Source organism: Zootoca vivipara, chromosome 3 (genome assembly GCF_963506605.1).
Source record: "Zootoca vivipara chromosome 3, rZooViv1.1, whole genome shotgun sequence".
Lineage (NCBI taxonomy): Eukaryota > Metazoa > Chordata > Lepidosauria > Squamata > Lacertidae > Zootoca > Zootoca vivipara.
The window spans coordinates 99576779-99599437 of record NC_083278.1 but is presented as its reverse complement, the minus strand read 5'-3'; the positions used below and the strand labels follow the sequence as shown (position 1 = coordinate 99599437).

General features: G+C 40.9%; 1 protein-coding gene across 1 annotated transcript; it reads right to left on the bottom strand.

The window, feature by feature from the left end:
* Positions 1 to 14: 14 nt before the first annotated feature.
* DYNC2LI1 (dynein cytoplasmic 2 light intermediate chain 1) lies at positions 15 to 22521 on the bottom strand. The gene is made up of 13 exons (XM_035111203.2): positions 22246 to 22521; positions 19373 to 19490; positions 18153 to 18187; positions 15998 to 16067; positions 15232 to 15320; positions 11917 to 12103; positions 10346 to 10414; positions 8017 to 8094; positions 7347 to 7423; positions 6148 to 6218; positions 5555 to 5652; positions 4158 to 4250; positions 15 to 323 (listed from the first exon to the last, which is right to left on the bottom strand). The coding sequence occupies exons 1-13, from the start codon at positions 22257 to 22259 to the stop codon at positions 261 to 263; spliced, it is 1062 nt and encodes a 353-aa protein (XP_034967094.1). The 5' UTR covers positions 22260 to 22521; the 3' UTR covers positions 15 to 260.
* Positions 22522 to 22659: the final 138 nt, after the last annotated feature.

Here is a 22659-nt window from a genome sequence, read left to right as displayed (position 1 = left end):
TGTTCAGAATGTCCTTTGAACTTTTCACAAACCAGTTATCTGATGTTAAATGACACAGTATGTGTCTGCTTTTCTTCAAATATTTTGCAACATCTGAGTCATCTCTTACTGAGCTTAACTAAGAGAAGTGATTCTGGCACAATCTACTAAACAACAATGACCACAATTAAGTATTTATGATGGTGTTTTTTTTAAACGCATTTTACAAGTGTACAAAACATAATCTCAAATGTATGAAATGCAGCTTCAAATCTTCTCAGTCAAGAATCAAACTCCATTTCTTTCCAGGTTTTAGAGGCATTTCTTTTGTACTGTTCTAGTTCCTAAAATGGAAACAAATATTGAAACAGTTTTTAATGTTTAGTTTTTTGTAAGTTAGTTTTGAGTTTCATTTTTGAAGAAAAAAGCGTCTAATGTAATAAATTATTATTATTCTGCAACATATTGCAAATTTTGGATCTCATCCAGTCTCCGCTATCATTACTATCATCATTGCATATAAATCAGTATTCATAAAAAAATGAAAGACATAAAAGATGGCATTTTAGAAACACTGTATGCAAGATAAGCCCAAACACCCAGCAGGGTCTAAACTGCATGGAATGTATCAGCGGTATCTATATATCTTAATTATGAATGAGTTGTAAAAGAAATCCAGATTGCGGCACACAGCGAATTAGCCATGATTAAAGCAGCTCTCATGTATGCCTTTCATAACACTAAACACACGGCAGTTTATCTTTTTATGTCATGCTGTATATGCCATTCTAATACTGAGATCCACCGCAAAATTACTGAAGTCCATTATTCTAATTGTACCCGTATCATTTTACTTTTCATTATCTACTACTTGTGGTTTCAAAGAGCAATTATCCACCTGCTACTAAACTAAGAAATGATGTTCACTTGCTCCCTCAAGTGCAGCCTAGGGATGCAGATCTCCCAAGTGACCAGCAACACAGAGTTTGCTAAATGGGAGCTCTATCATCAAATGCATATAGCTATGAACACCATATTCCAGGGGCAAACCAACCAGTCTTTGCTTCCATATGTTGCTTGGAATCTTCCAAACGCATCTGAATGTCACCTGTTAGAAACTGGACCCCTTGATGTGACCCGCTTGATTATTAGCGCAGTCTAGAGCACCCCCATGCTGCAGGGATGCTTTGCATGCTGCTGCAAGTATCTTTCCTATAGGCGTAGCAGTATGCACCACCCTTTAAGGGTTGGGGAAGTGTCGGGACTCAGTTTTTCCTGTCCAAAGTGGGTTTGGCAGAGCTGCCAGTGCTGAGCACTCTGCAGTGTTAACAGGAGCACCACACAGATGTGGAGGTGGGTTTTTCTTCTGCACAACACCATTTGGTTCACATATCCATAAATCTCCACAAGTCTTTTACAATTGGTTTGCCCTTGGTGAATGGATAGCAGAAAGGTACTTACCACCACCACTTACAAAAACCACATAGTTTATATTTCTGGCAGATCAGACTTATATGATCATGGTCATTTCATCACACTTAACTTCATTTTTAGTTGACTTACATCAGCACCCATATTCTTTTTGTAATTTTGCACAACTTGGCAGAGGCCTCATTTTTTATTGGGATTACTAGCTGACAGAAGTGTCTTTGGAAGTAGTGAATGCTTGATATTTTATATGGTTCTGAATTGTTCTTATAAGTTGTAAGCTGCCGTGGTATTTTAAAAGAAGTGCCATATGGATTTATTAAATAAATATAATTTCTGAAATGCATTGTGCTCATTTCTAATTTTTCTTGTGCATCTGACTAGTAGTTCCAGTCAATCCATATACAGTATTCATTAGTTCATTCACACCTTGCAATTGTAATGATGTTTCATCCTACTTAATTGTAAACTTATCAATACATTGTTGTTACAGTCGTGTGCCTTCATCACTTTTTTGTGGCTGTTACATAGGACTGGGCCCTTGTATGCAATTTCCCACTGCTATCAGCTGCTCAGAGACAGAGATTTTAGTTGCATCTGGAGTGATGAGGGGAAACAGTTAAAGCCTGTACTCCCAAATGATCCTGATGCCTCCAACATCATGATTTTACCTGTATCAAGAGTGCTGCGGGGAAGGACAGGTTAATGCTTCTTTACGGTATTCGGTTGCGCTGGGGGTGCTGGAAGGGAGCTAGGTTAAAGGAGCTACAATTGCTGCTTAGGTTGCTCAGGTTTTTAAAGTTTCAACAGCACAATTAAATGGCCTTCAAGCATCTGAACAACTATCATTGTACAGTGAGCAAACTGTTAGGCCAGAGAAAACCACGAGAAAGACGGAAAAGCATCCTGATTGGGGCCTTGGGTGTATTATAGCAATGGTGTATTTCTAACGTCTGGATGAAATAGGCTATGTGTCTGGTGCAGATCACTACCAAAAAAAGAGAGAGGTCCAAATAAGCTCTAATGGATCAATGGATGCCCGGCAGGGGGTTGGGTAGGGGGAACGGGACCGTTTCTTTTATGTATTGCTGTTAAGAAAGCTTGCTAAGAAATGAGAGTCTGGTTACAGTCTGCAGGTGTGTGGTCCCTAATGTCAGCAGCACTATGAGAAGTATATTAAACTCTACAGATAGTCATTCTGAGTCCAAAGAGCAACATAAAATGATCAGGAAGAAATGCACAAAAGTCTACTTTTCAATTGGAATAAAAAGCTACCATGCATGAATACCTTCAAGAAACAGAAATACAAAGCATTATGTTTGACGCTATAACTTTAACATAAATGCTCCTCTCTATATAAATGCTTTATGTATGGAACAAAGGAGTACAAAAAGGAAGGAAAAAAGATTAGCTTTTCTGAAGCATTTAATACTTACTTCTTGAGATAAGGGCCATTTCACTCTCAATTTTCATATAATTATGGGAAATCCTAATGCATTTAAAAACTGAATGTAGCCAGGGAATTGTTTTCTTGCAGATATATACAGGGTTATCTCGCAGCTTTTAAGATCAAATGAAATACAAAAATCCCAAAATGTTTTCATAAAGGGCAGTTCAAATGTTATAATAATCTTATAATAACTGAACTCCAAGATGGAAATTTTAGGGAAATAACTGCAGATAATTTTCTTTTTACAGAAACTTGTCTATTACCATTTTTTCGCTATAATAGTAGCAACAACAAAAGCTACAGCAACTTCCAATGGCATCAATACAGATTAAAATCTTTATAAAAGAAAAGAGCACTGAAACTAGGAAACACCTGGGAAAATATTAATTTTCAATATGATTTAATCAACTTTTACTAGTAGCCTATTTTACTTAATAAAAATACCATCCAAAATCATAACCTTAATATGAATGTAAAGCAAAAAATGTATGTACAAGCAATTAAACTGAACATTCTATTTTGGGTGACACATTAAAATCAATTCAATAGAATGTCTGAGGACTACATTAGTCATTAATTATACACTACTTGCAATCTACAAGAAATAATTTCAACTGAGATTAATTTTGCAAAATGACTTAAAATGGAAATACTTGCAGAGGTAACTCTAAATTAATGCCCTGGAATAAACCTGGCAGCCTAAACAAATTTTTCCAATACTGGAAGTAGTCTAGAGTTTGTCTATTTTGCTGTAGATTATACTATACTATAAAACTGTGAAATCAACTAGATAATTACTGGCTCAAGTTTGTAGGCATGTTCACTGATGTGAACCTCAACTAAACTTGAGTAACCTTAGCTGGAGCGTTATGAAACTTCCAGAGAAAATATGGGGTTACTTTAGTTTAAGAACTATGCTGTGGCATTTTGCAAAGCTACCTTTCCCCTTTAGAAAATGCAACTTGGAAAACTGCCCTGGAGGTAAACCCTGGAGGTAACACTCAAAGTTCTTCCACGTCTGCAACTGCTGTCAGTGTGGCTTACTTTGCTGTAGAAGCAGGTTGCTTAAAAGAATTATCTGAATTATTTATAGAATAACCTTCAATAATATCAGGTTAGGCTGAGAGATGATGGTGTGTCCAAGGCCACCTGAGCAAACTTTATGGTTAAAATGAGACTTGCAGCTATAAATGAATGTTCAAAGGTACATACATCTGGGCAGTTCTACAGCACCTGAGAAATACCCGTGAGATTTTTTATTTTTATTTTATTGAACGACTGCTGTAGCATGGTGACATACCTGGTTCTTCTGAGCACGCATAGCATCGACTTCATATTCACCATATTGTGGATCTTGAGCTGGGTCCTTGACTTCTTTGAAAACTCCGACATTCTAAAATAAGGGCAGGTGAAAGAGTAAAATGTAGCCCCATGCTTTCCCCCAGGTGTGACTTGAAATATCCCTAGAGCTTGCATCTCTGCCATAGATAGGTTTAAGGCATCAACCTGTACAAACTGCAGAGGCTGGTTCATATAGCTCCCTCTTCTATATGTGTAATGAAGGACCAGTTGCATGACTGCAACCAAGCTGGGATGTGCTACATATATACACTATTTTTCCTTATGGGGGCTAAACACGCCTTGTAAAATACTCAACCCTCTGTGCAAAGAAGCTAGTTCATGTAACAGGCACCTCCAAGTGATCCTGGTGACACTGTGAACCCCTCCAGCAGGTCCACATGTTTCAAAGACAACTGTATGAAACAGCCTAGTCCAGGGGTCCCCAGACTACGGCCCGGGGGGCGGATGCGGCTCAATTGGCCTCCCAATCCGGCCAGCGACAACCCCCGCCGCCCGCTGCCCGCTCTTGCAGCGCGCTGCACGGCGGCGCGCTTCCAGATCTGAAAAAAATCGCTGAAAATCGTTTCTGCGCATGCGTATGGGCCTCTCCCGACCCAGAAGAGGTCATTTCCAGTGCACTTCCGGGTCGGGGGAGGTGCACTTCCGGGTCGGGGGAGGCCCATACGCATGCGCACAAACAATTTTCGGCGATTTTTCCGGCCTGGAAGCGCGCCACCGCGCCAGTAAATGGGTGTGCGCATGCGCACTGGCGCACACTCCCCCACCCTCCGGCCCACTGCGCGCACACTCCCCCGCCCTCCAGCCCGAAGGCGGGTAAGTCTGGGGACCCCTGGCCTAGTCCCTTCAGTTCACAAAGGTTATATCAGCTTGCATTTATTTTGCCACAACAAGAATGAACCTACAAAGATCACAAGAAGTGACTTGTGTCTATGTTCTCTGTGACATAGTGTCCCAGTTCAGATGTAAAAGTTCAGGCCTAATAAACCATGATTTATTACAGTGAGAATCAGCATTGTGCCCAGGCACTCAGTCCACAGCTGAACACTTGGGTGCGGGGGTTAAGCTGCAGGTTCCTATTACATCTAAACTAGGAACCCCTGGCTCAAGGTTTAAATCTTGATCAATGAATTAGGAAATGAAAACAGCTGTGCACAAAAAGCAAAGCCAGTACCAAGCTTAAAGTTTCAATTCTTCCGTAACTAGAAGTCCCAATGAAATTACTTTACTTCTGAATAATCTGGCTTGGGCACAACAGTGCAGCCACAAGAATTAACAAGTACCGTGAAAAGAAATAAGGTTGATAAGAACATTAAAGAACTAAAAATGTATACACACCTTTGGTGGAAATGCCTTCTCAAACACCTTTTTCCATAGATCCATAGGTGTCTGTGCATGCAGCTTTCCAATATCACTATTGGAAGCAGGAGGAGGACCTAGTTATTATAAGAATTGTAACAATGGTCACTCCATCATTCAAATGGCAAACAAGCTACTTGTCTGAATGTATTCCCCTCAATAATTTAACAAAACTGATGAAAAGAAAGTACAAAATGTCCTACATGGAAGGTCGTTATGCAGATATGTAAGAAACAGGTTCCTGAAGATAAGCACTAAGCTTTCAACATAGAAGCTGTTATACTAGGGCTGCAATCCTTTGTGTACTTTACACACTTTCCTGGGAGTAAGTCCCACTGAATTTAGCAGGGCTTACTTTTCAATAAATATGTATAGCGTTGTTGTTAAACATTGCTGTACCTTCTTAAAACTTTCTGATCGTTTTTCTCAAGTAATCATTATACACAAATACATTTTGTAGACGTTTCAGAATTCATTGTTCACTTTTGTCCGCTTCAGCCTTGTATTTTCTTAATTGTAAAAGCTATATGCACAATAATAATAATAATATGCTGGATAAGAAAATCACCCACCTATTTGACTAAGAGAGTCCATTCCTGCTGGGATAAAGAGTGGCTTGTTCTGGTCCACTGACATGGATTTGCTTAAAAACCATGAACGGAACAAAATGAATATAGATCAGAATTTACCAAAACTGACAAAAAGCACACTCCAAGAAAGGCAAGTTACAACTATGACCTTAAACACATGTATTTGCTTGAATGAGAACTGAGTTGGTCCAACCACCAGTTGTCTCGCCTTCCTAATTTATGATTTATTTTGTATTGTTTGACTGTAATTGTATTTGTTTCTTTTCTTTTCTTTTAGAAAATTCAGTATTCCACCCCCCACCCCCCCGTTACAACTGTGTCCCATTCAAATCAATAGAACTGATGGACAGCAAAAGTTTACTTTCTGCTGATGGAAGCTTTGACAGATCCATTTCCCCTCCTAGCTTTTTCTATAAAGCTCCAATTTTTATTTTTATTTCAGCAGCAGTCCTTCTGACAAATGGGATTGAATGGGAGCTCCCCTCACCCACCCTTGCAGGCATGGAGGTCCAAATTCAGATCAGGACTGGAGGAGAGGGAAATGTGCTAAATTCCCCAGTGCCAAAGGCCCAGTCTGGACCCACCGCCCACCTTGTTTTTGAAAGAAATACTGTGTACTCAAGGACAAACCATGTAATCAACATTCTGCGTTGTTTGGGCCTGAGTCTACTCTATTAGCAGATCTCCAACATTTCAGCAGGACCTTTTCAAGCCTTGTCATCTGAGATGCTATAAACTAAACTGAGGGACTTGGACATGCAAATTCTATCACTGAGCTATTGGTGTGTCCTTCACATGAAAATAGGCCTCTTTCCCACAATGGTAATTTTGCCCAGGATTCTCACACCCAAAGTGGAGAAACACCCCTAAGACCTTGGGTGGCTAACCTGTGGTGTCTCCAGATGTTGCTGGGCTAGATCTAGAACTTCAGTCATTCCTGAGCATCGGCCATGCTGGAAGGCCACAAGTTAGCCACCCACCTAGACCAACAAGCCCATTTGAAAGCATTTTCCTGAAACTGTTTTATCAGCCTTTATATAGATCTATGAGCAAGAATCCTGTATTAAACAGAAAAGCTGACAGATTTTATTTTTTCCTTTTCCTTTTTTACAAATTGCCAGTATCCAGCCAATAGAAGGTTTTGGGAGAGCTTGCCAATTGTAGGAAATTGTTTAGCTTACCTCCTATCAAAGCCAAATGCTAAATGGTTAATGAGAGCACGCGTTTTCAGGAGCAGAGCTTCAGATTTGCTGGTGAACTGTGAACAAAGCATAAAACTTGTGTTATGTTTCTCCTAGTAAGCATAGTAAAATACTACTCCCGAGTCACTCAAAATTCATCATAGGACCGCTTAATGCCCCAAAATAATAATAATAATAATAATAATAATAATAATAATAATAAACTATTGCACAACACTGTTATAATACATGGTTACCAAAAACACACAATAAAACAATCCCATTAAAACATTAACATATAAATGTCCATAAATAAAATATGCAGTAAAACAAAATTAAACAACAGCAATTAAAACAGGAGACTCAGGTCAAGAGATTAAAGGAATGGCTGTATGTCTTCAAAAGCCGGCAGAATGCCAATACAGATGAGGCTTCTCATATCTCAGTAGGGAGTGCATTTCACAATACCAGTGCTACTAGTGAAAAAATTCACCTCTGTGCCATCACAAGCCAACAATCATCAGGTCATGGTAAGACTAACCCACACATTGGGCTATTTTATTTTATTTTAATTTCTTTCTTTCTTTCTTTCTTTGTTTGTTTGGGAAATGAATACGAGTTGAAAGGGTTGTGGCAGGGTTGTGCCCATGAAATACAATAATATACATACCACTAAAGATGCTCCATAATAATGAGAAACAAAGCGAAGTGTCTTGTATATTATTTTTTTCATCTCCGAATCAAATTCCTTTTAAAAAAAGAGGGCGGTTAGGGTGGAAAAAAAAATCTAATTAATAATTTTACAGTTTTTCACAATGCGACATAACATTGCCCTCCTTTGCATGTAACACTAAGTCAACATTTGCTAACAAATAAATGTGTGGGCTTCCAGAGAGTAGACTTTGACCACTTTGTTCCTCGCAGGTCATTCTGTTATTGTGCTATGCTAAGCTAAACCATGGTTTGGTATTGTTTAAACCCAGGCTTATGGCTCAGCTCACTCAGGCACAGCACAAGGTGTAGGCCATAGGATAAATCTTGGTTACAGCTTGTCCGAAGAGAGCTAAAGCACAAGCTCAGGTTTAGATGACCTGCTAAACTAAACCATAGCTTAGATGAGCACAGCAAGAGGATGACCAGGGAAGAGCAAAGGATTTCAATAGTATATGCATATATTTCCCAAAGAGACACATTTTTGCTTTGCCTCACAAGGGCTTATTTATTCTGCTTTACAGGAATGCAGCTTAACAATCTTGGAAAAATGTCATTTATACTCCATTCAGAAGCAACCAATAACGTTGGCTGCTAAATAAAGGAAGCAAACAAAGAAACCTAGGCTTGCGCTACTAGGAATTATGCATCAATAACAGGTGACTTGCCTAGAATGCACTATGCTGCCACCTAGGGGACCAAGAATGAATGTTTCTCCAAATACATGTCCTGCCTGCATGTGCTCAAACAGTGCACGAAAGGTAAGACTGCAGTTTGGTGTTGTGGTTATAAAAACAAAAAGGATGAGAAATGAATTAAAAGCAGACTCTGAAAGAACCAGCATCACCATACGTATCTGATGATAAATCATCACCACTTGTGAAGAGACAGGTACAGTACAACGAAGTGTTTTCTATTGATCAAGTGTGCAGAGGTTGGCCCAGTTGAGGGAGGAGTAAGAGAGTAAAAGGACTTGAGGATAGTACTAAGTTAAGATCAAGCAAGGTAGGGACCAGATTAAAAGGCACCATACATCACATCTTCTTGGGAACTACCTGCTGCATCAGGGAAATAGCCCATCTATTCTAGCATCCAGTTCTCAGAGCGGCCAATCAGATGCCTATGGAAAGCCTGAAAGCACTCTCCCCACCAGTGATTCCCAGGAACTGGTATTCAAGGGCATCCTGCCTCTGGCAGTGGAGGCAGAATATAGCCATTGTGGCTAATATCCGTTGACAGCTGTCAATAGCAGCAGTTTAGAAGACTTATGTACAATTCAGTTCTGGGGAGAGCAGGTCATCTCAGACACGTTTATACTTCCAGTCAGTGGGTAAGTGATGGCAGGCTGCGTACATTTGCTGGGGAGGCAAGCTTAAGATTCAGCTAAAAATAAATACTGTCTGTCAGAAACGCCACCGCCGCATATGAACAGGCTGTTCATCTTCAAAGATAACTCTACAAAATAACCTAAAGGGCATGTGCTAAAGGAGAGAATGGGACCTGAAGGTCAACATAAAAAAAGGGGAAATGTATAGGAACACAGGAAGCTGCTTTATACAGAGCCAGACTCACCGTCTAATTCTAACCCAACTGGCAGAGGCACATTAGGGTTTCTCAGTCCTACCAAGGGATGCTAGGAATTGAAAGTGGGACCTTCTGCATGCAAGCTCTACCACTGAGCCACGGCCCTTCCCCATACTTTCCTATGCTGCCATGCCAATTCCGGCATGAAAAACAGCAGGCCAGAAGGAGGACTGTTTAATGAAGGGGAGGGCAGGACTTCAAACAGTGGCTTGGGGTGAGCTGGGGGGAATAGGTGAGGGAGTGGGTGAGGTGTAAAGGGAGGATAGTTTGGTCAAGCATGCAGGAAGGGTACTGGAAAAGGGGTTGGCGAGCAGAGTGGGTATAATATGCAATGGAAAGGTCTAAAAATTAGCAATAAGATAATATGATACAATTCAACCTTACTCTATTGTGGAGCTGAATGGTGGTATACTACAGGTGAGATAAACTTAATCTATACCATTCATAATTAAATATTTCACTGTTGGTATATTCCTAGCATATGTCATTCATATTTTGTCTTATTTTCTTCATTATTATAAATATATTATTATTGTTTCTGGAGGATGAATGCTATGGATGGTAATTACATATGGCTGTAATTGCCATTTTGTTCATTTTAATCTTCTGATTTTGGACACACAGAGAGAAAGTATCAATAAAAAAGGATTCTTGGCTACCACAATATAACGGAGGGGAAAAACTGTAACAGATATATTACTTACATGAAACATATCATATTTGCTCCCGATTATGACTAGTGGAATTGGAAACGGATCAATCAGTTCACGATCCTGTTAAGAAAGTGGCAATACTTATATAACATTTTTTGCAATCCCTTTTTTCAGATAAGAACATGCTGAGATGGCTTCAAAATAGTTCACACATGGGCTCCATTGTTGCATAATTTTTTGGAAATAAGGAGAATTTAAGACCGTACAGCCATTAATGTATTATGGGTAAATATAAACTTCAAGTAAGTCACCAATGTCTTAAGTAGGAAGAATTCAAATTAGTTTCACCCTAACTCAGTCCAACCTGTGAAGGGGCCTCACCCCTACTTAGACGGGTACACCAAAACCCCAATGTGGCAAGAGCACATTGACTTTACAAATGGTTTTCCATGCTAGCTCTTCCTTATGGAAAGAGGCAAGCCTAGGGAATGAATCCCTGAAGTTTCACTCCTTACATATGCTTAAGCTCAAGACAAGCAGAGCAGCTAGGATTTGCTCCACCAGAGGTAGGAAGAAATCCTCTTTCTTATTCTCCTCCAATATAAGCTCAACTGAGCTGCACATGGAAATTCTGCATCTACAGAAGCTGCAATGGATGAAACTTGAGCAGGGGTCTTGGAAGGAGTTTCTTCTTGTTGGGTGGTCGTCTATCATATATGATCTAGTTGAAATTCATGCACCGCAAGGTGTGACTCCTTCCATTCAGGAGTGTGAGTTAGGATCAGTGTGATAGGTGAAGCAAGGGAGAAAAATATTTCTTTTTTTTAAAAAAAAGATGAACTGGGCTACTGAAAGTCATAAAGGAAGCAAATCTGTATCTATTGGGTCTTTTATTCATGTTCATCTTTTGCTCACATTAATAGCTACTTTATAGTATTATTTTTACACCCTTGAATTGTGCACTATAGAATATATATATATACGTTGTTTAGACACCGCATACACACAACATTTGTACAAGATGAATGCATGATGCCAGGCACCTTTTCAATTGCATCTTCGGCAATCTATTTTACTTTCTTCAAGAGAGCACATTAGCAATTGAATTTCAAGGGCTTATGTTAACATCCCTGAAATTTTATAATTTAATTAGTTGTCACATTATCAAAAGGCACTGAGTCTGTGATAGACACTTGAATAAATGCAAAGTATAGAGTCGTGCTGAAGGCTGTTATAACTACACCCTTTCCTCAAATCTGTAGCTTCAGTGAGTTGCTTTGCCAGATAACTTCTGTACATTCTAGTTTTCACCTTCATTTCAAAAGGAGATTATAAAATCAATATCAAACTGCGTCTGTAAAACTGTTTCTTTTGATTGTTGTAACATGCCATAACAATCACATTAGATGTCTAACAAGAATATATAAGAAACCTTCTTTCCTTGTTTCTGCTCCTACTGAATTTTCATTAAATTGCTATAATTTTCCACTGAACAAGTTCTTCTACATCAAATGGATTTTCAGTCATGCATAAAAATCTAAAGGAATTGTTTATGATTCTCAAAGCGATTATCTTTAACTGTGTATGAGCCTGTGACATCTGGAGAAAATACTAGTTCTTACTGGATGATCCTTTGGCAGATTGTTCCATATTCTCTGTTTAATTTCAGTAGCTGCTTTAGGATTTGTTTGTCCCAGTTTTGTTATAACTCTGTCTACATGCTTCCTAGTGGCTTGTAAAAGGCTCTCCATGGTTGGCCACAGTTCATTTGGCTTTGAAAGATCCAGGACAAGAACGATAGCAAATGTCCTACAAAAAGAACAGAAAGACATCCTAACATTTTTAAAGACATCTATTATGTTCTTTACACAAGTTGTATCTCATACACTGGCATCTAAACAGCAGTTTGGATGAGCAAAAAACAAACTTCCCAACCCACACAAGCTAAGCAAATTACATTAAATATGGAAACAATGTTTGCCCAGAAAATGATTTGTTGTTGTTACTGTTGCTTAGTCGTGTCCGACTCTTCGTGACCCCATGGACCAGAGCACGCCAGGCACTCCTGTCTTGCACTGCCTCCCGCAGTTTGGTCAAACTCATGTTCGTAGCTTCGAGAACACTGTCCAACCATCTCGACCTCTGATGTCCCCTTCTCCTTGTGCCCTCAATCTTTCCCAACATCAGGGTCTTTTCCAAGGATTCTTCTCTTCTCATGAGGTGGCCAAAGTATTGGAGCCTCAGCTTTAGGATCTGTCCTTCTAGTGAGCACTCAGGGCTGAATAAGAATGGATAAGTTTGATCTTCTTGCAGTCCATGGGACTCTCAAGAGTCTCCTCCAGCACCATAATTCAAAAGCATCAATTCTTTGGTGATCAGCCTTCTTTATGGTCCAGCTCTCACTTCCATACATCACTACTGGGAAAACCATAGCTTTAACTATGCACTACTGGGAAAACCATAGCTTTAACTATACCTTTGTTGGCAAGGTGATGTCTCTGCTTTTTAAGATGCTGTCTAGGTTTGTCATTGCTTTTCTCCCAAGAAGCAGGCGTCTTTTAATTTCGTGACTGCTGTCACCATCTGCAGTGATCATGGAGCCCAAAAAAGTAAAATCTCTCACTGCCTCCATTTCTGCCACCTCTATTTGCCAGGAGGTGATGGGACCAGTGGCCATGATCTGAGTTTTTTAATGTTTAGCTTTAGACCATATTTTGCGCTCTCCTCTTTCACCCTCATTAAGAGGTACATGATTTGTACTCTACTATAAATTCTTTGTCATGATATTTTATTAGCTGAATTTATAAACCTGGTTACTATGGGCTGAGTGAACTGTTTGGGAGAATTAGATGGAGTAGCATTGCTAGAGGTAAGGAGTTATGAACTTGACAAGTAACAAGGAAACAAGCACTGATGCTTGCTTGTTTCAACAAATCATAGTTTAAACTAACCAGTTATTTGCAGTTCACACAGTTAAGCCCTGGGCTCCTTGAGGAGTAAGCGTGAGATAAAAACTGAATGGACAAATTAATAAATATACAACAACAAACTGTGGTTAGTTCAAAAATGAAACTGTGTTGGGGTGGAGAAGCATGCACACCTGACACTTGCTTCCAATTGTTGATGTAGTGCTGCACCATGGGTTAGTGACACATCTAAAAAAGGCAAATATCCAAGGTGACACTTTTAGTTATAATAGTTAAGAGATGAATAAAGCTGTCTCAACCAGCCTCTTAAAATTTTTAAGAAACAGGGGAAATAGGAGCTCTAGCTTGCATGAAACTTTGAACTTCAGACCAAAGCATCTGGCTAGCCTAAGTTCATCATTTCAAATTCTTTAGACCAAAAAGTGGTCCGCGTCTCCCCACACCAACACCCTAATGTTGATTTTAATTGTAATTCATCTGCAGCAGCTGTAAAAAAAAACACCAGGTAACTATCTTACCCATCCACATGAAAATCACTTTGATTTTTCACAGTTATGCACACAGAAATCAATTTAATATCTTCCCTCAAGTGTAACTACACTGAGAAGAGAGGACTAGGGCCTTCTCCACAATAGCCCCTATATAGCCTTTCCCCACTAAATGTCCCGTTGAGAGCAGAAGGAAGCCAACCAGTACATTGACTTGTATTGACAGGCAACACAAAATTTATTGGTTAGGTGGTTTGTTTGGGTTGAAAGGAAAGCTAGTTTTAAATCTACATTAAGCAATTATGTGCAATGGCAGCTGGTCTTCAACCAGTCCCTATCTCTCCCTTGTATCTCAAGCATTGTTGGAAACCTAAAATGTTGCTCTGGGATATTTGCAAGAATAGATGAAAGAGCCAGTGTGGTGTAGTGGTTAAGAGTGGTAGACTCGTAATCTGGGGAACCGGGTTCGTGTCTCCGCTCCTCCACATGCAGCTGCTGGGTGACCTTGGGCTAGTCACACTTCTTTGAAGTCTCTCAGCCCCACCCACCTCACAGGGTGTCTGTTGTGGGGGAGGAGGGGAAAGGAGATTGTTAGCCGCTTCGGGTAGTGATAAAGCGGGATATCAAATCCAAACTCTTCTTCTTCTTCTTCTTCTTCTTCTTCTTCTTCTTCTTCTTCTTCTTCTTCTTCTTCTTCTTCTTCTTCTTCTTCTTCTTCTTCTTCCTCTTCTAATGAATAAAGCTTACAGCTGCTGGGAGAGAAGCTAGTCTCCTTCCACAACAGTAGTATTTTCTGTATTTTCTCGTAGTTGGTGTTTTGAGAATATGTCTTTCTCTTTTTTCCTTAAATAGAGCTACTTTCTGAGCCAGGTATCTTTCTTTTAATAAACCATCTTTATTTTTTCAAAATGTTATTGCTACATTTATACGCCACCTTTCTTCCAAAGAGCTTAAGGCGGCAAATATGGTTCCCCCGTCTTAGTATCCTCAGAACCATCATGTAAGGTAGGTAAGGCAGAGATAGAAACTGGCTCCAGGTCCCCTGGTGAGCTTCATAGTTGAGTGGGGATCTAAACCCTGGTTTTCCAGGTCCCAGCTCAGCGTTCTAACCATCACACCCCACTACAGAATGTAGTTCTATAGATAGTAGAGGGTATAAATTTCAAACAGCAACTGGAAGTACAATCCTATACATGTCAACTCAGAAGTAAGTTCCATTCAGTTCACTTCCGGTAAGTATGCACAGATCTCCAGCCGCAATGAATGACAAAGTGGTGAAACTGACACAGATGAAGGTATGACTGACTATTGTTCGCCAGTGGAACATGTATTGACTATACGCCATGTATTCAATTCCAGGTCCCACATGTGCAGGACAAAAACCTAGAGACCACAAATGAGGAAGAGTAATAAACATTTCTAAATGAGTAAAGTTGAAGTTTGAAGTTCAATGGAAGAACTGAGCTGTTATAAAAAGATAGTGGAGATTAATTATGAAATTACCAAGTTCTTGGTTCATTACCTTATGTGAGCTGTAGTTATTGGTATGGGAATCAAGTCCAACAATGAAGTTCCACCACCTAGTTCCCAAAAATTAGCAATGTCTTTGGGCTGGAAAAAAAGTTTATTTGCATTAATCATTTGCACAAGATTTTGATGCATAACATACATTGCAATATGCATCTTGTATGATTGATCTGACATCAGATAGAAACCCAGCAGAGAAGGTTGGGTTGTCTTATCAGGAGTTTAGAAGAATGCCAGCAGTGGATTTTGCTGACCAGGTTTTGGAATATAAGATTTACACATGAAACGTGAGAAGATCTTCTAAGAGACACTTCACACTTAGTCATGGATAGGGAACCTTTTTCTGCCTAGGAGCTACATTACCTTCTGAGAAATGTTCTGGGGACCACAGGCTAGTTGTGGACAGGAACAGAGGCAAAAGTAGGCAGAGCAATGATTTCACTAGGTTTATGCAGGCAATTATGGAATACATCTTTCCATAATATTTAGCTGATTTTTTAAATTTTTATTTGGTTTTTATTGCATGGTTTTATGTATGATTGTTGTAAAATGCTGTTTTTATTAATAGCAGTATATAGATATTTTTTTAAAATAAATAAGTTTGAAAAATGCACATCTTTCTCCAGCTATCAAGGCCACTGCAAATTAGAGTGCTGTCTGGAATGTGGTTGCATAAATGCCAGGGGCAGGCTTGATGAGGTACATAACACTACTGATGAACCAAAAGGAGATTATATAATCTAGTTTGTCAGTATACTTACGGTATTGTGCCCTTTTGCTCTTCTTCCAAATGTATACTCCAAAGCTAATGTTGGTTTTGGAATTTCATCCCTGGAAAAAATTAAGATTACACACACACCCCTTAACCTTATTAATAAAATTAATTTTGCCCTATTATCAACACAGTATTTTTACAAACAACAGGGGGAAACAAAACAGTGAAAATGGTTCCCAAGTTTCTTGGAGTGAGTTTGCATGGGATGGCAAAACTGAAAAGGATTCAGCCCACCCACCCCACACTCTTAGTGAATCATTTTTGAGAACTGAGATGTAAAAACTAGAACATGGCAATATACAATAAAGATATGACCCAAGATAAAAGGGTAAATTGTTTATATTTTTGCACAACTAACTGTTGCACAACTAACTGTTTTATCTGAGTACAGTACTCCCAAGATTGGGAAATTTGGCAAAATAGGGTTAGAGGATTAAATACAGAGCTGAGCAGAAATTTTATTTGCTTGCAAATAAGAGAGATGCTGGAAATTAAAGGCTGCAATCCTATACTTACTTACCTGGCTGGGAGGAACAGAGCAATATTTCCTCCCCGTCCCCACCCCCTCAAATCTGCAATGCTGGAAGAAATTAGAATGTGGTGGGTTTTTTTCTGCTGCTCTTCATCAATTTTTTTGGGGGGGCTATGCTGCCACAGGGGGCCTCCTCTGAACCTGCTGAAATGTGGGGCAGTGTACATTTCTGTTGGAAGTGTTTCTGCTGGCTGTAGGCATTTTAAGGCCCCAAAGTGGGGTGTTGTGGGGCAAAACAGGGCTGGTGACAAATCCAGAGCCAGCCTAATTCCTGAGGAACCCAATCTGGAATCCTCTGCTGTACCAGCCTGAAGGTGCTGCAGGCATCTCCCAGCCCAGCAGGAGCTGGTTGCAGGTGAGGCTGGGAATCCGCTGCTCCATCCCATCCGCCCTTGCTTAGGATTGTACTCCAAGTCTCATTGAAAGAGGGTTGGCATGCATATGATTGCATCGTAAAGAAACAAGGTATATGCTAATACCTTATATTTTAAAAAGCACACCAACTTCCTCGCATACAATGTGTCATGCTATGCCATGCCTCATTAGTTTACCTCCAGCGACTGAAACCTTGCACTACTGTATTAAATATCACAAGATTTTAGGGAGAAGAAGATATCACAAGATTTTAGAGAGAGGAATTCCACACCATAATAAGAGCCTCTCTGTGTGGAAAGTTTTTTTTTTTGTTACCTATACAATCACAAATACTGAGAAAAGGAAATCTGTGAAGCATGAAAGATCATAGCCAGCCTTAGGAAGCGGTGAAGAAACTGCTATGCATGGTGGATTCCAGAGGGGTTACCATTTTCCTGTCTCCCATTCTGTGTCATTACAAAATATGAGGTGCAGAGCAACTGGGAAAGGAGGAGAGAATTTCGAGTAATATCCAACTAAGCCATACTCGGAGTAGGCCCATTGAGATCAATGGACTTAAATGCATTCCTTTCCATGGGTCAGCTCTGAGTATAATCACTCTTTAAAGTGTTTCGGACTATAGGCCCAAACCAGCATAATGACTCTGGATCACGGATGTGATGCACCACTCTAGTCAATATGTAGTGGAGGCCACAGCAGAAGCCTATGAGGTGGGGCAGAGCCATGGAGCCAGCCTCTCAACATTGTTCTCACTGCAACCTACCTGTATGAGGCTGGGCATGGCAGCAGTGAGGCTGAGGTTGTGTGGGCACAACAGTGGAAGCAGTGGATCTCTTCTGCTGGGCAACTACATGGGCCTGACCTCGCCACCACTGTGCCCTGTCCAAGCGAGCTTGAAGCAACACCAAGGTCAGGAGGGTGGCTCTGTCTTACCCAATGGACTGCTACCTTCCCATAGTCATCCAAAAGGGGCTATGTAGAATAGCAGGTCCAATACATTTCATCACCTACCTGAGGCAGCCACCTACCTAATGATAGGACTGCCCCTGAGAGCAATGCTACAGTGTTGGTAAGAATAAATCATAAGTGTTTTTAGACAAGTGTTTTGAGGAACATATTTCCACTGTTTGAAGGCGCACTGTTAAGGTATGTTCCAACAATGAAACTGTTGATGTTATTTAGAATTTTGAGTACCCAGAAAATATGAGATACTTCTCAAAACTTAAACACATACCTGTCAAGGCACCTCAGTATAATAGTAGTCTTTCCCTAGAAATTAAAAACAACAAAGAATACTATTGTAATGTCATTAAAGCATAAATATTATATCATTCTACATGCTGTAATGCATTCTTCTAATCATTTCTAATAAAATACCTGAAAATTACAAATGTAGGCAATTATATGTCATCTTATTACAGGAAAGTTAGCTGCCAACTTTCTATCAGAGTGTATCTACACTGCTATTATTATTACCATTATCAGAAATGACAAATTTAGTAATGGCAACATGAAACTTAAAAATACAGGCATCACAGTAGCAATCAGTTTAGCCATTTGTATCCGCCATTGGTAATTGTAAATAACAGGTTGATCAAATGATCGCCTGCTACTGGAATTGCTTAAGTAATGGAATGGAAATAAAATGAATGCATGAAATATACATAATAACAATATATAATTTCTTCATGCTTTAAGAAATCAGGTTCTGGGTAAAGTGGCTTACTTTGAAAATTATCTTTAAAATTAATGTTTACAGTTTCTACAAATAAATTAAGCAACGACTTAAGTCTAATTTTATAATGTTATACAAACATTTTTACCATTCCCGTCCTGGATAAACATACTTAACTACTATTTTCTTTCGAATCAGTGGCACTTAAAGTATATCCATCTAGAATAGAACTGCACTGTAAATTAGACAAATTGCAAGTGGACACTGTCTACCCATACTTAGGTACTGTTGAATCTGTCAGTTTTTGGTGTCTAGTTGTGAAAAAACAGGAGGTGGCTATTTTTGCTTGATGATTTTTGAAAAATGAAATTACCCAACAGACCAAGGTGGAGAGCTACAGTATCTCCTACCCTGCAGATTGGATGCTGTCCAGCAGGCCTTCCTCATCTAGCCTGCAGTTGCCCATCCCTGGCTGCAGTTGGGCTTTACAAATTAAGGAGTTAACTCTCTTCTCCCCATTGCTGAAAACATCTTGCCCCACAATGCAATTAGGTTTAAAAGATGCCTTCTAGGGATTAGTCAGTCTCTCTGAAGCTAGAACATGCGTTATTTAAGGTTAGGCCATTTATCGCAACACTATGAATATTAGGCATTACAGTATACAGCTTTGCAAGGTAGGAAATATTTCTTGTTGCTATAACAGAATTTCAGTTAGTACGTAAACAAAATTTATTTAATTTATATCTATAATAACAATGTGAAATGAAACAGATTGTTACCCCATTTTTATTTCCTATAAAGAATAGTGATCTTTCCCAACATTCCAGACCATCTGTGCTGCCTTCATGGTTTTCTCTTTTTTCAACATCCGCTTTAGCAATATCCCACAAGGTGTCACTAGCAAAGGAAAAATAAAAAAGTCCTCATGTAAAACAACCTTCTAATAAAGATGCTCTGCTCCCACACCACACACTCTACTCCATTTCTCCCTCATTGAAACTAATTGTGCCTTGTGTTTATAAGTCACGAGGAGCCCATCGGGTATACTGGGAAAGCTAGTAAATTAGCACTAGATTCCCCCACCCCACCCCCACTTGCTATAAGCATACATATTTGTCTGGATGCTTTATTCCTGCCTAATTGCACCCTACATTTAATGCAGTCTCATATCACTTTAAACAGTTATGGCTTCTGCCTAATAATCTTGGGGACTGCAGTTTATTAGCAGTGATAAGAGTTGTTAAGAGACCCCCATTCTCCTCACTCAGCTACAATTTTCAGAGTGGTTTAACAATAAATCCTTCTTCCCAGGAAATTTTGTAGCACTCTCAACAACTCACAGCACCCTGAAAAAGATAGTTATTTTTATTTTATAATAATAATAAATAATAATAAATTTTTATTTATACCCCACCCTCCCCAGTGAGAACCGGGCTCAGGGCGGCTGACATCAATAAAATTACAATAAAACGTAAAAGAAAGAAAAACAATTGATTAAAATGCGGATTCAATTTAGATTTAATTTTTAAAAAAATGCAGCCTCATTTTAAAATGGCCCAAATCAAAACCATAAGGGAGGGGAAAACATAGTGGTCAGACTAAGTCCAGCCCAAATGCCAGACGGAACAGTTCCGTCTTGCAGGCCCTGCGGAAAGATGTCAAATCCTGCAGGGCCCTGGTCTCCTGTGGGAGAGTGTTCCACCAAGTCAGGGCCAATACTGAAAAGGCCCTGGCCCTAGTTGAGACCAATCTAGCCACCTTATGGCTCGGGATCTCAAAAATATTGTTATTTGTGGACCTGAAGGTCCTCCGCGAGGCATACCAGGAGAGGCGATCCTGTAAGTATGAGGGTCCCAAGCCGTTATGACAGGGGCAGGGAACCTCTACCCTGTGAGCCAACCTGTACCCCCCCCCCAAGGCCACTCTGTCTGGTCCTCAGGATGCTCCTTGTGCATAGCTGTCAACTTCCAGATTGGAAAATAAGGAATCAGCAGCGGAGTGGCACCGGAAGTCGCTTCTGCGCATGTCCAGACATGCGCAGAAGCGACTTCCAGTGCTGGCTCTGCCCGATTTCCAGTGCCCAGACACGGGCAGAGCGGCACCAGAAATCAGACATGCGCAGAAGCGACTTCCAGTGCCGGGCAGCCCATGTCCGCATGTCTGGGCACCAGAAATTGCTTCTGCGCATGCCTGGGCATGCGCAGAGGCGATTTCCAGCAGCACTTGGCAAGCCAAGTGAGCAGGCAGCCAACCAGGAGCTGGTACATTTACGCAGCTGAGGAGCCTCCCTAGCCGGCAGGAGCTGCTTCCTTATAAATCCAGGGGATTTACGGGATATTTTGCAATTCAGGATAACAGCGGGAAATGGATTTAAATACGGGGGTTTCCCGTGAAAAACGGGAGACTTGACAGCTATGTCCTTGTGTCATGCCCCTCATCAGCTTCCCTGTGCTCTCTAGTACTTTTTGCCTAATTCGAAAGTTTCCTTGAACTGTGATGGTGCTTCTTGTTTAAATGGACTGAGCGACTGGGAGGGAGGCATACATAAACCTCTGGATTTTGTGCAGCTGGAACGGAAGCTCACAGTACAAAGAAATGAAGCATGTTCGTAGCGTGTTCATTAACCCACTTCCCTCTGCCTTTTACGCACAGCCCCAGGAAGGTTCCTTACAAATAATGCAGCACTTGTGCTGGAAAACACCCCCTATACCAGTTTTATAATGCCTCCTCCCCCCTGGCCCCGTATCAGTACCGATGAGGAGTGGACTTTTCCCCCCATAAGAAACAAGCATACAATTAAATCACTGCTGAGTTGCACCCACAATTTTGAGTTTTGAAGAGATGGGGAGAAGGACAGGAAACTGTAGCTTGTTCAGGGTGTTAGGAGACCACCCTCCCATCAGATGTCAAAGAAATAAAAAACAACTATCTGACATTTAGAAGACATCTGAAGGCAGCCCTGTTTAGGGAAGTTTTTATGACTGATGTTTTAATGTATTTTTAATTTTTGTTGAAGGCCACCCAACAAAGTGGCTGGGGAAACCCAGCCAGATGAGCGGGGTATAAATAAATAAATTTATTATTACTATTATTATTACTTCCCTCCACAGAGCTGCAATTCTTGGAGTTCCCAGGGAAGAGGGAGTGATTGTTCAGCCTTTATGGAAACTGTAGCTCTGGTCCATAGGTGCCAACTCCTAAAGGCCGGCGACCCTTTGCCTCCCCGCCCCAATAAAATATTTGAGCCACCCACCCACCCACCCCACAAGTCCATGGACATTCAAATGGTGATTGTGCACCGTGTCCTGTGATTGCTTATGTGGGGTAGGGCTCACCTGGCCCTTCCCAATATTTTATTCCAGTTGGGCCCACCTACTCTGGTTGGTATCCCAGGCGAACCACACTTCCCAGGCCTCTTTTGGGGCGCCCGTTTAAAGCGGAATAAGAGCGCTTTGAAAGACATGGCGCGGATGTCGAGAGTGAGATAATGCCCCCGTCCTCCGGGAAAGCTGCAGGCGGCCTGCAGAAGCTAAAAGCCGGGACACTGGCAGGCGGCGAGCCCTGCCCTGCCTTCCTGAGGGAAAGCGGCCTGCAGGCCCGCCGGAGCAGCAGAGGCGGAGACAAGCCCTCCCCACACTGCCCCGCTCTTTACCTGGCCCCGGGCATCGCTGCCCCGCCGTCCCCGGAACGACGCGGCTGTCCTTAGGCCTCGGTGGACTCCCGGTCGCCATAGAAACAGCGGTTTGCTCGGCGGCCTAGCGGGAAGGAGCATCATGGGAGTTGTAGTTCTTCGGGAGCATGAACACGCGGGGCTCCGGCTTTCTGCTTGGTCCGCTTCCGAGAGTTTTCTTTCCCCGCACTCTGCGAAACGGCTTCTTGCAAGATCGATAGGGCATTGTGCGTGTGCGAAAAAGCGATATGTGTGTAGATTTTTCTTTTTTAGCTGCAGCACAGATTAGAATTGCAGTTTATTTTACGGGGATGTTGCTCTTTAAATTTCGCTCACTTGCCGCACTCTGCAGATAGTTTCCCCTCTGCCTTTGTGTGGCTTTTTGCTACCCGACTC

What these genes read in the sequence shown, in the direction of transcription:
- DYNC2LI1 (XM_035111203.2), bottom strand. An exon ending in ATACTGAGGTGCCTTGACAG is followed by an intron (nt 16,068 to 18,152) that starts GTATGTGTTTAA and finishes AATTTTTTCCAG; the next exon opens with GGATGAAATTCCAAAACCAA. An exon ending in GAGCAAAAGGGCACAATACC is followed by an intron (nt 15,321 to 15,997) that starts GTAAGTATACTG and finishes CTTTTTTTCCAG; the next exon opens with CCCAAAGACATTGCTAATTT.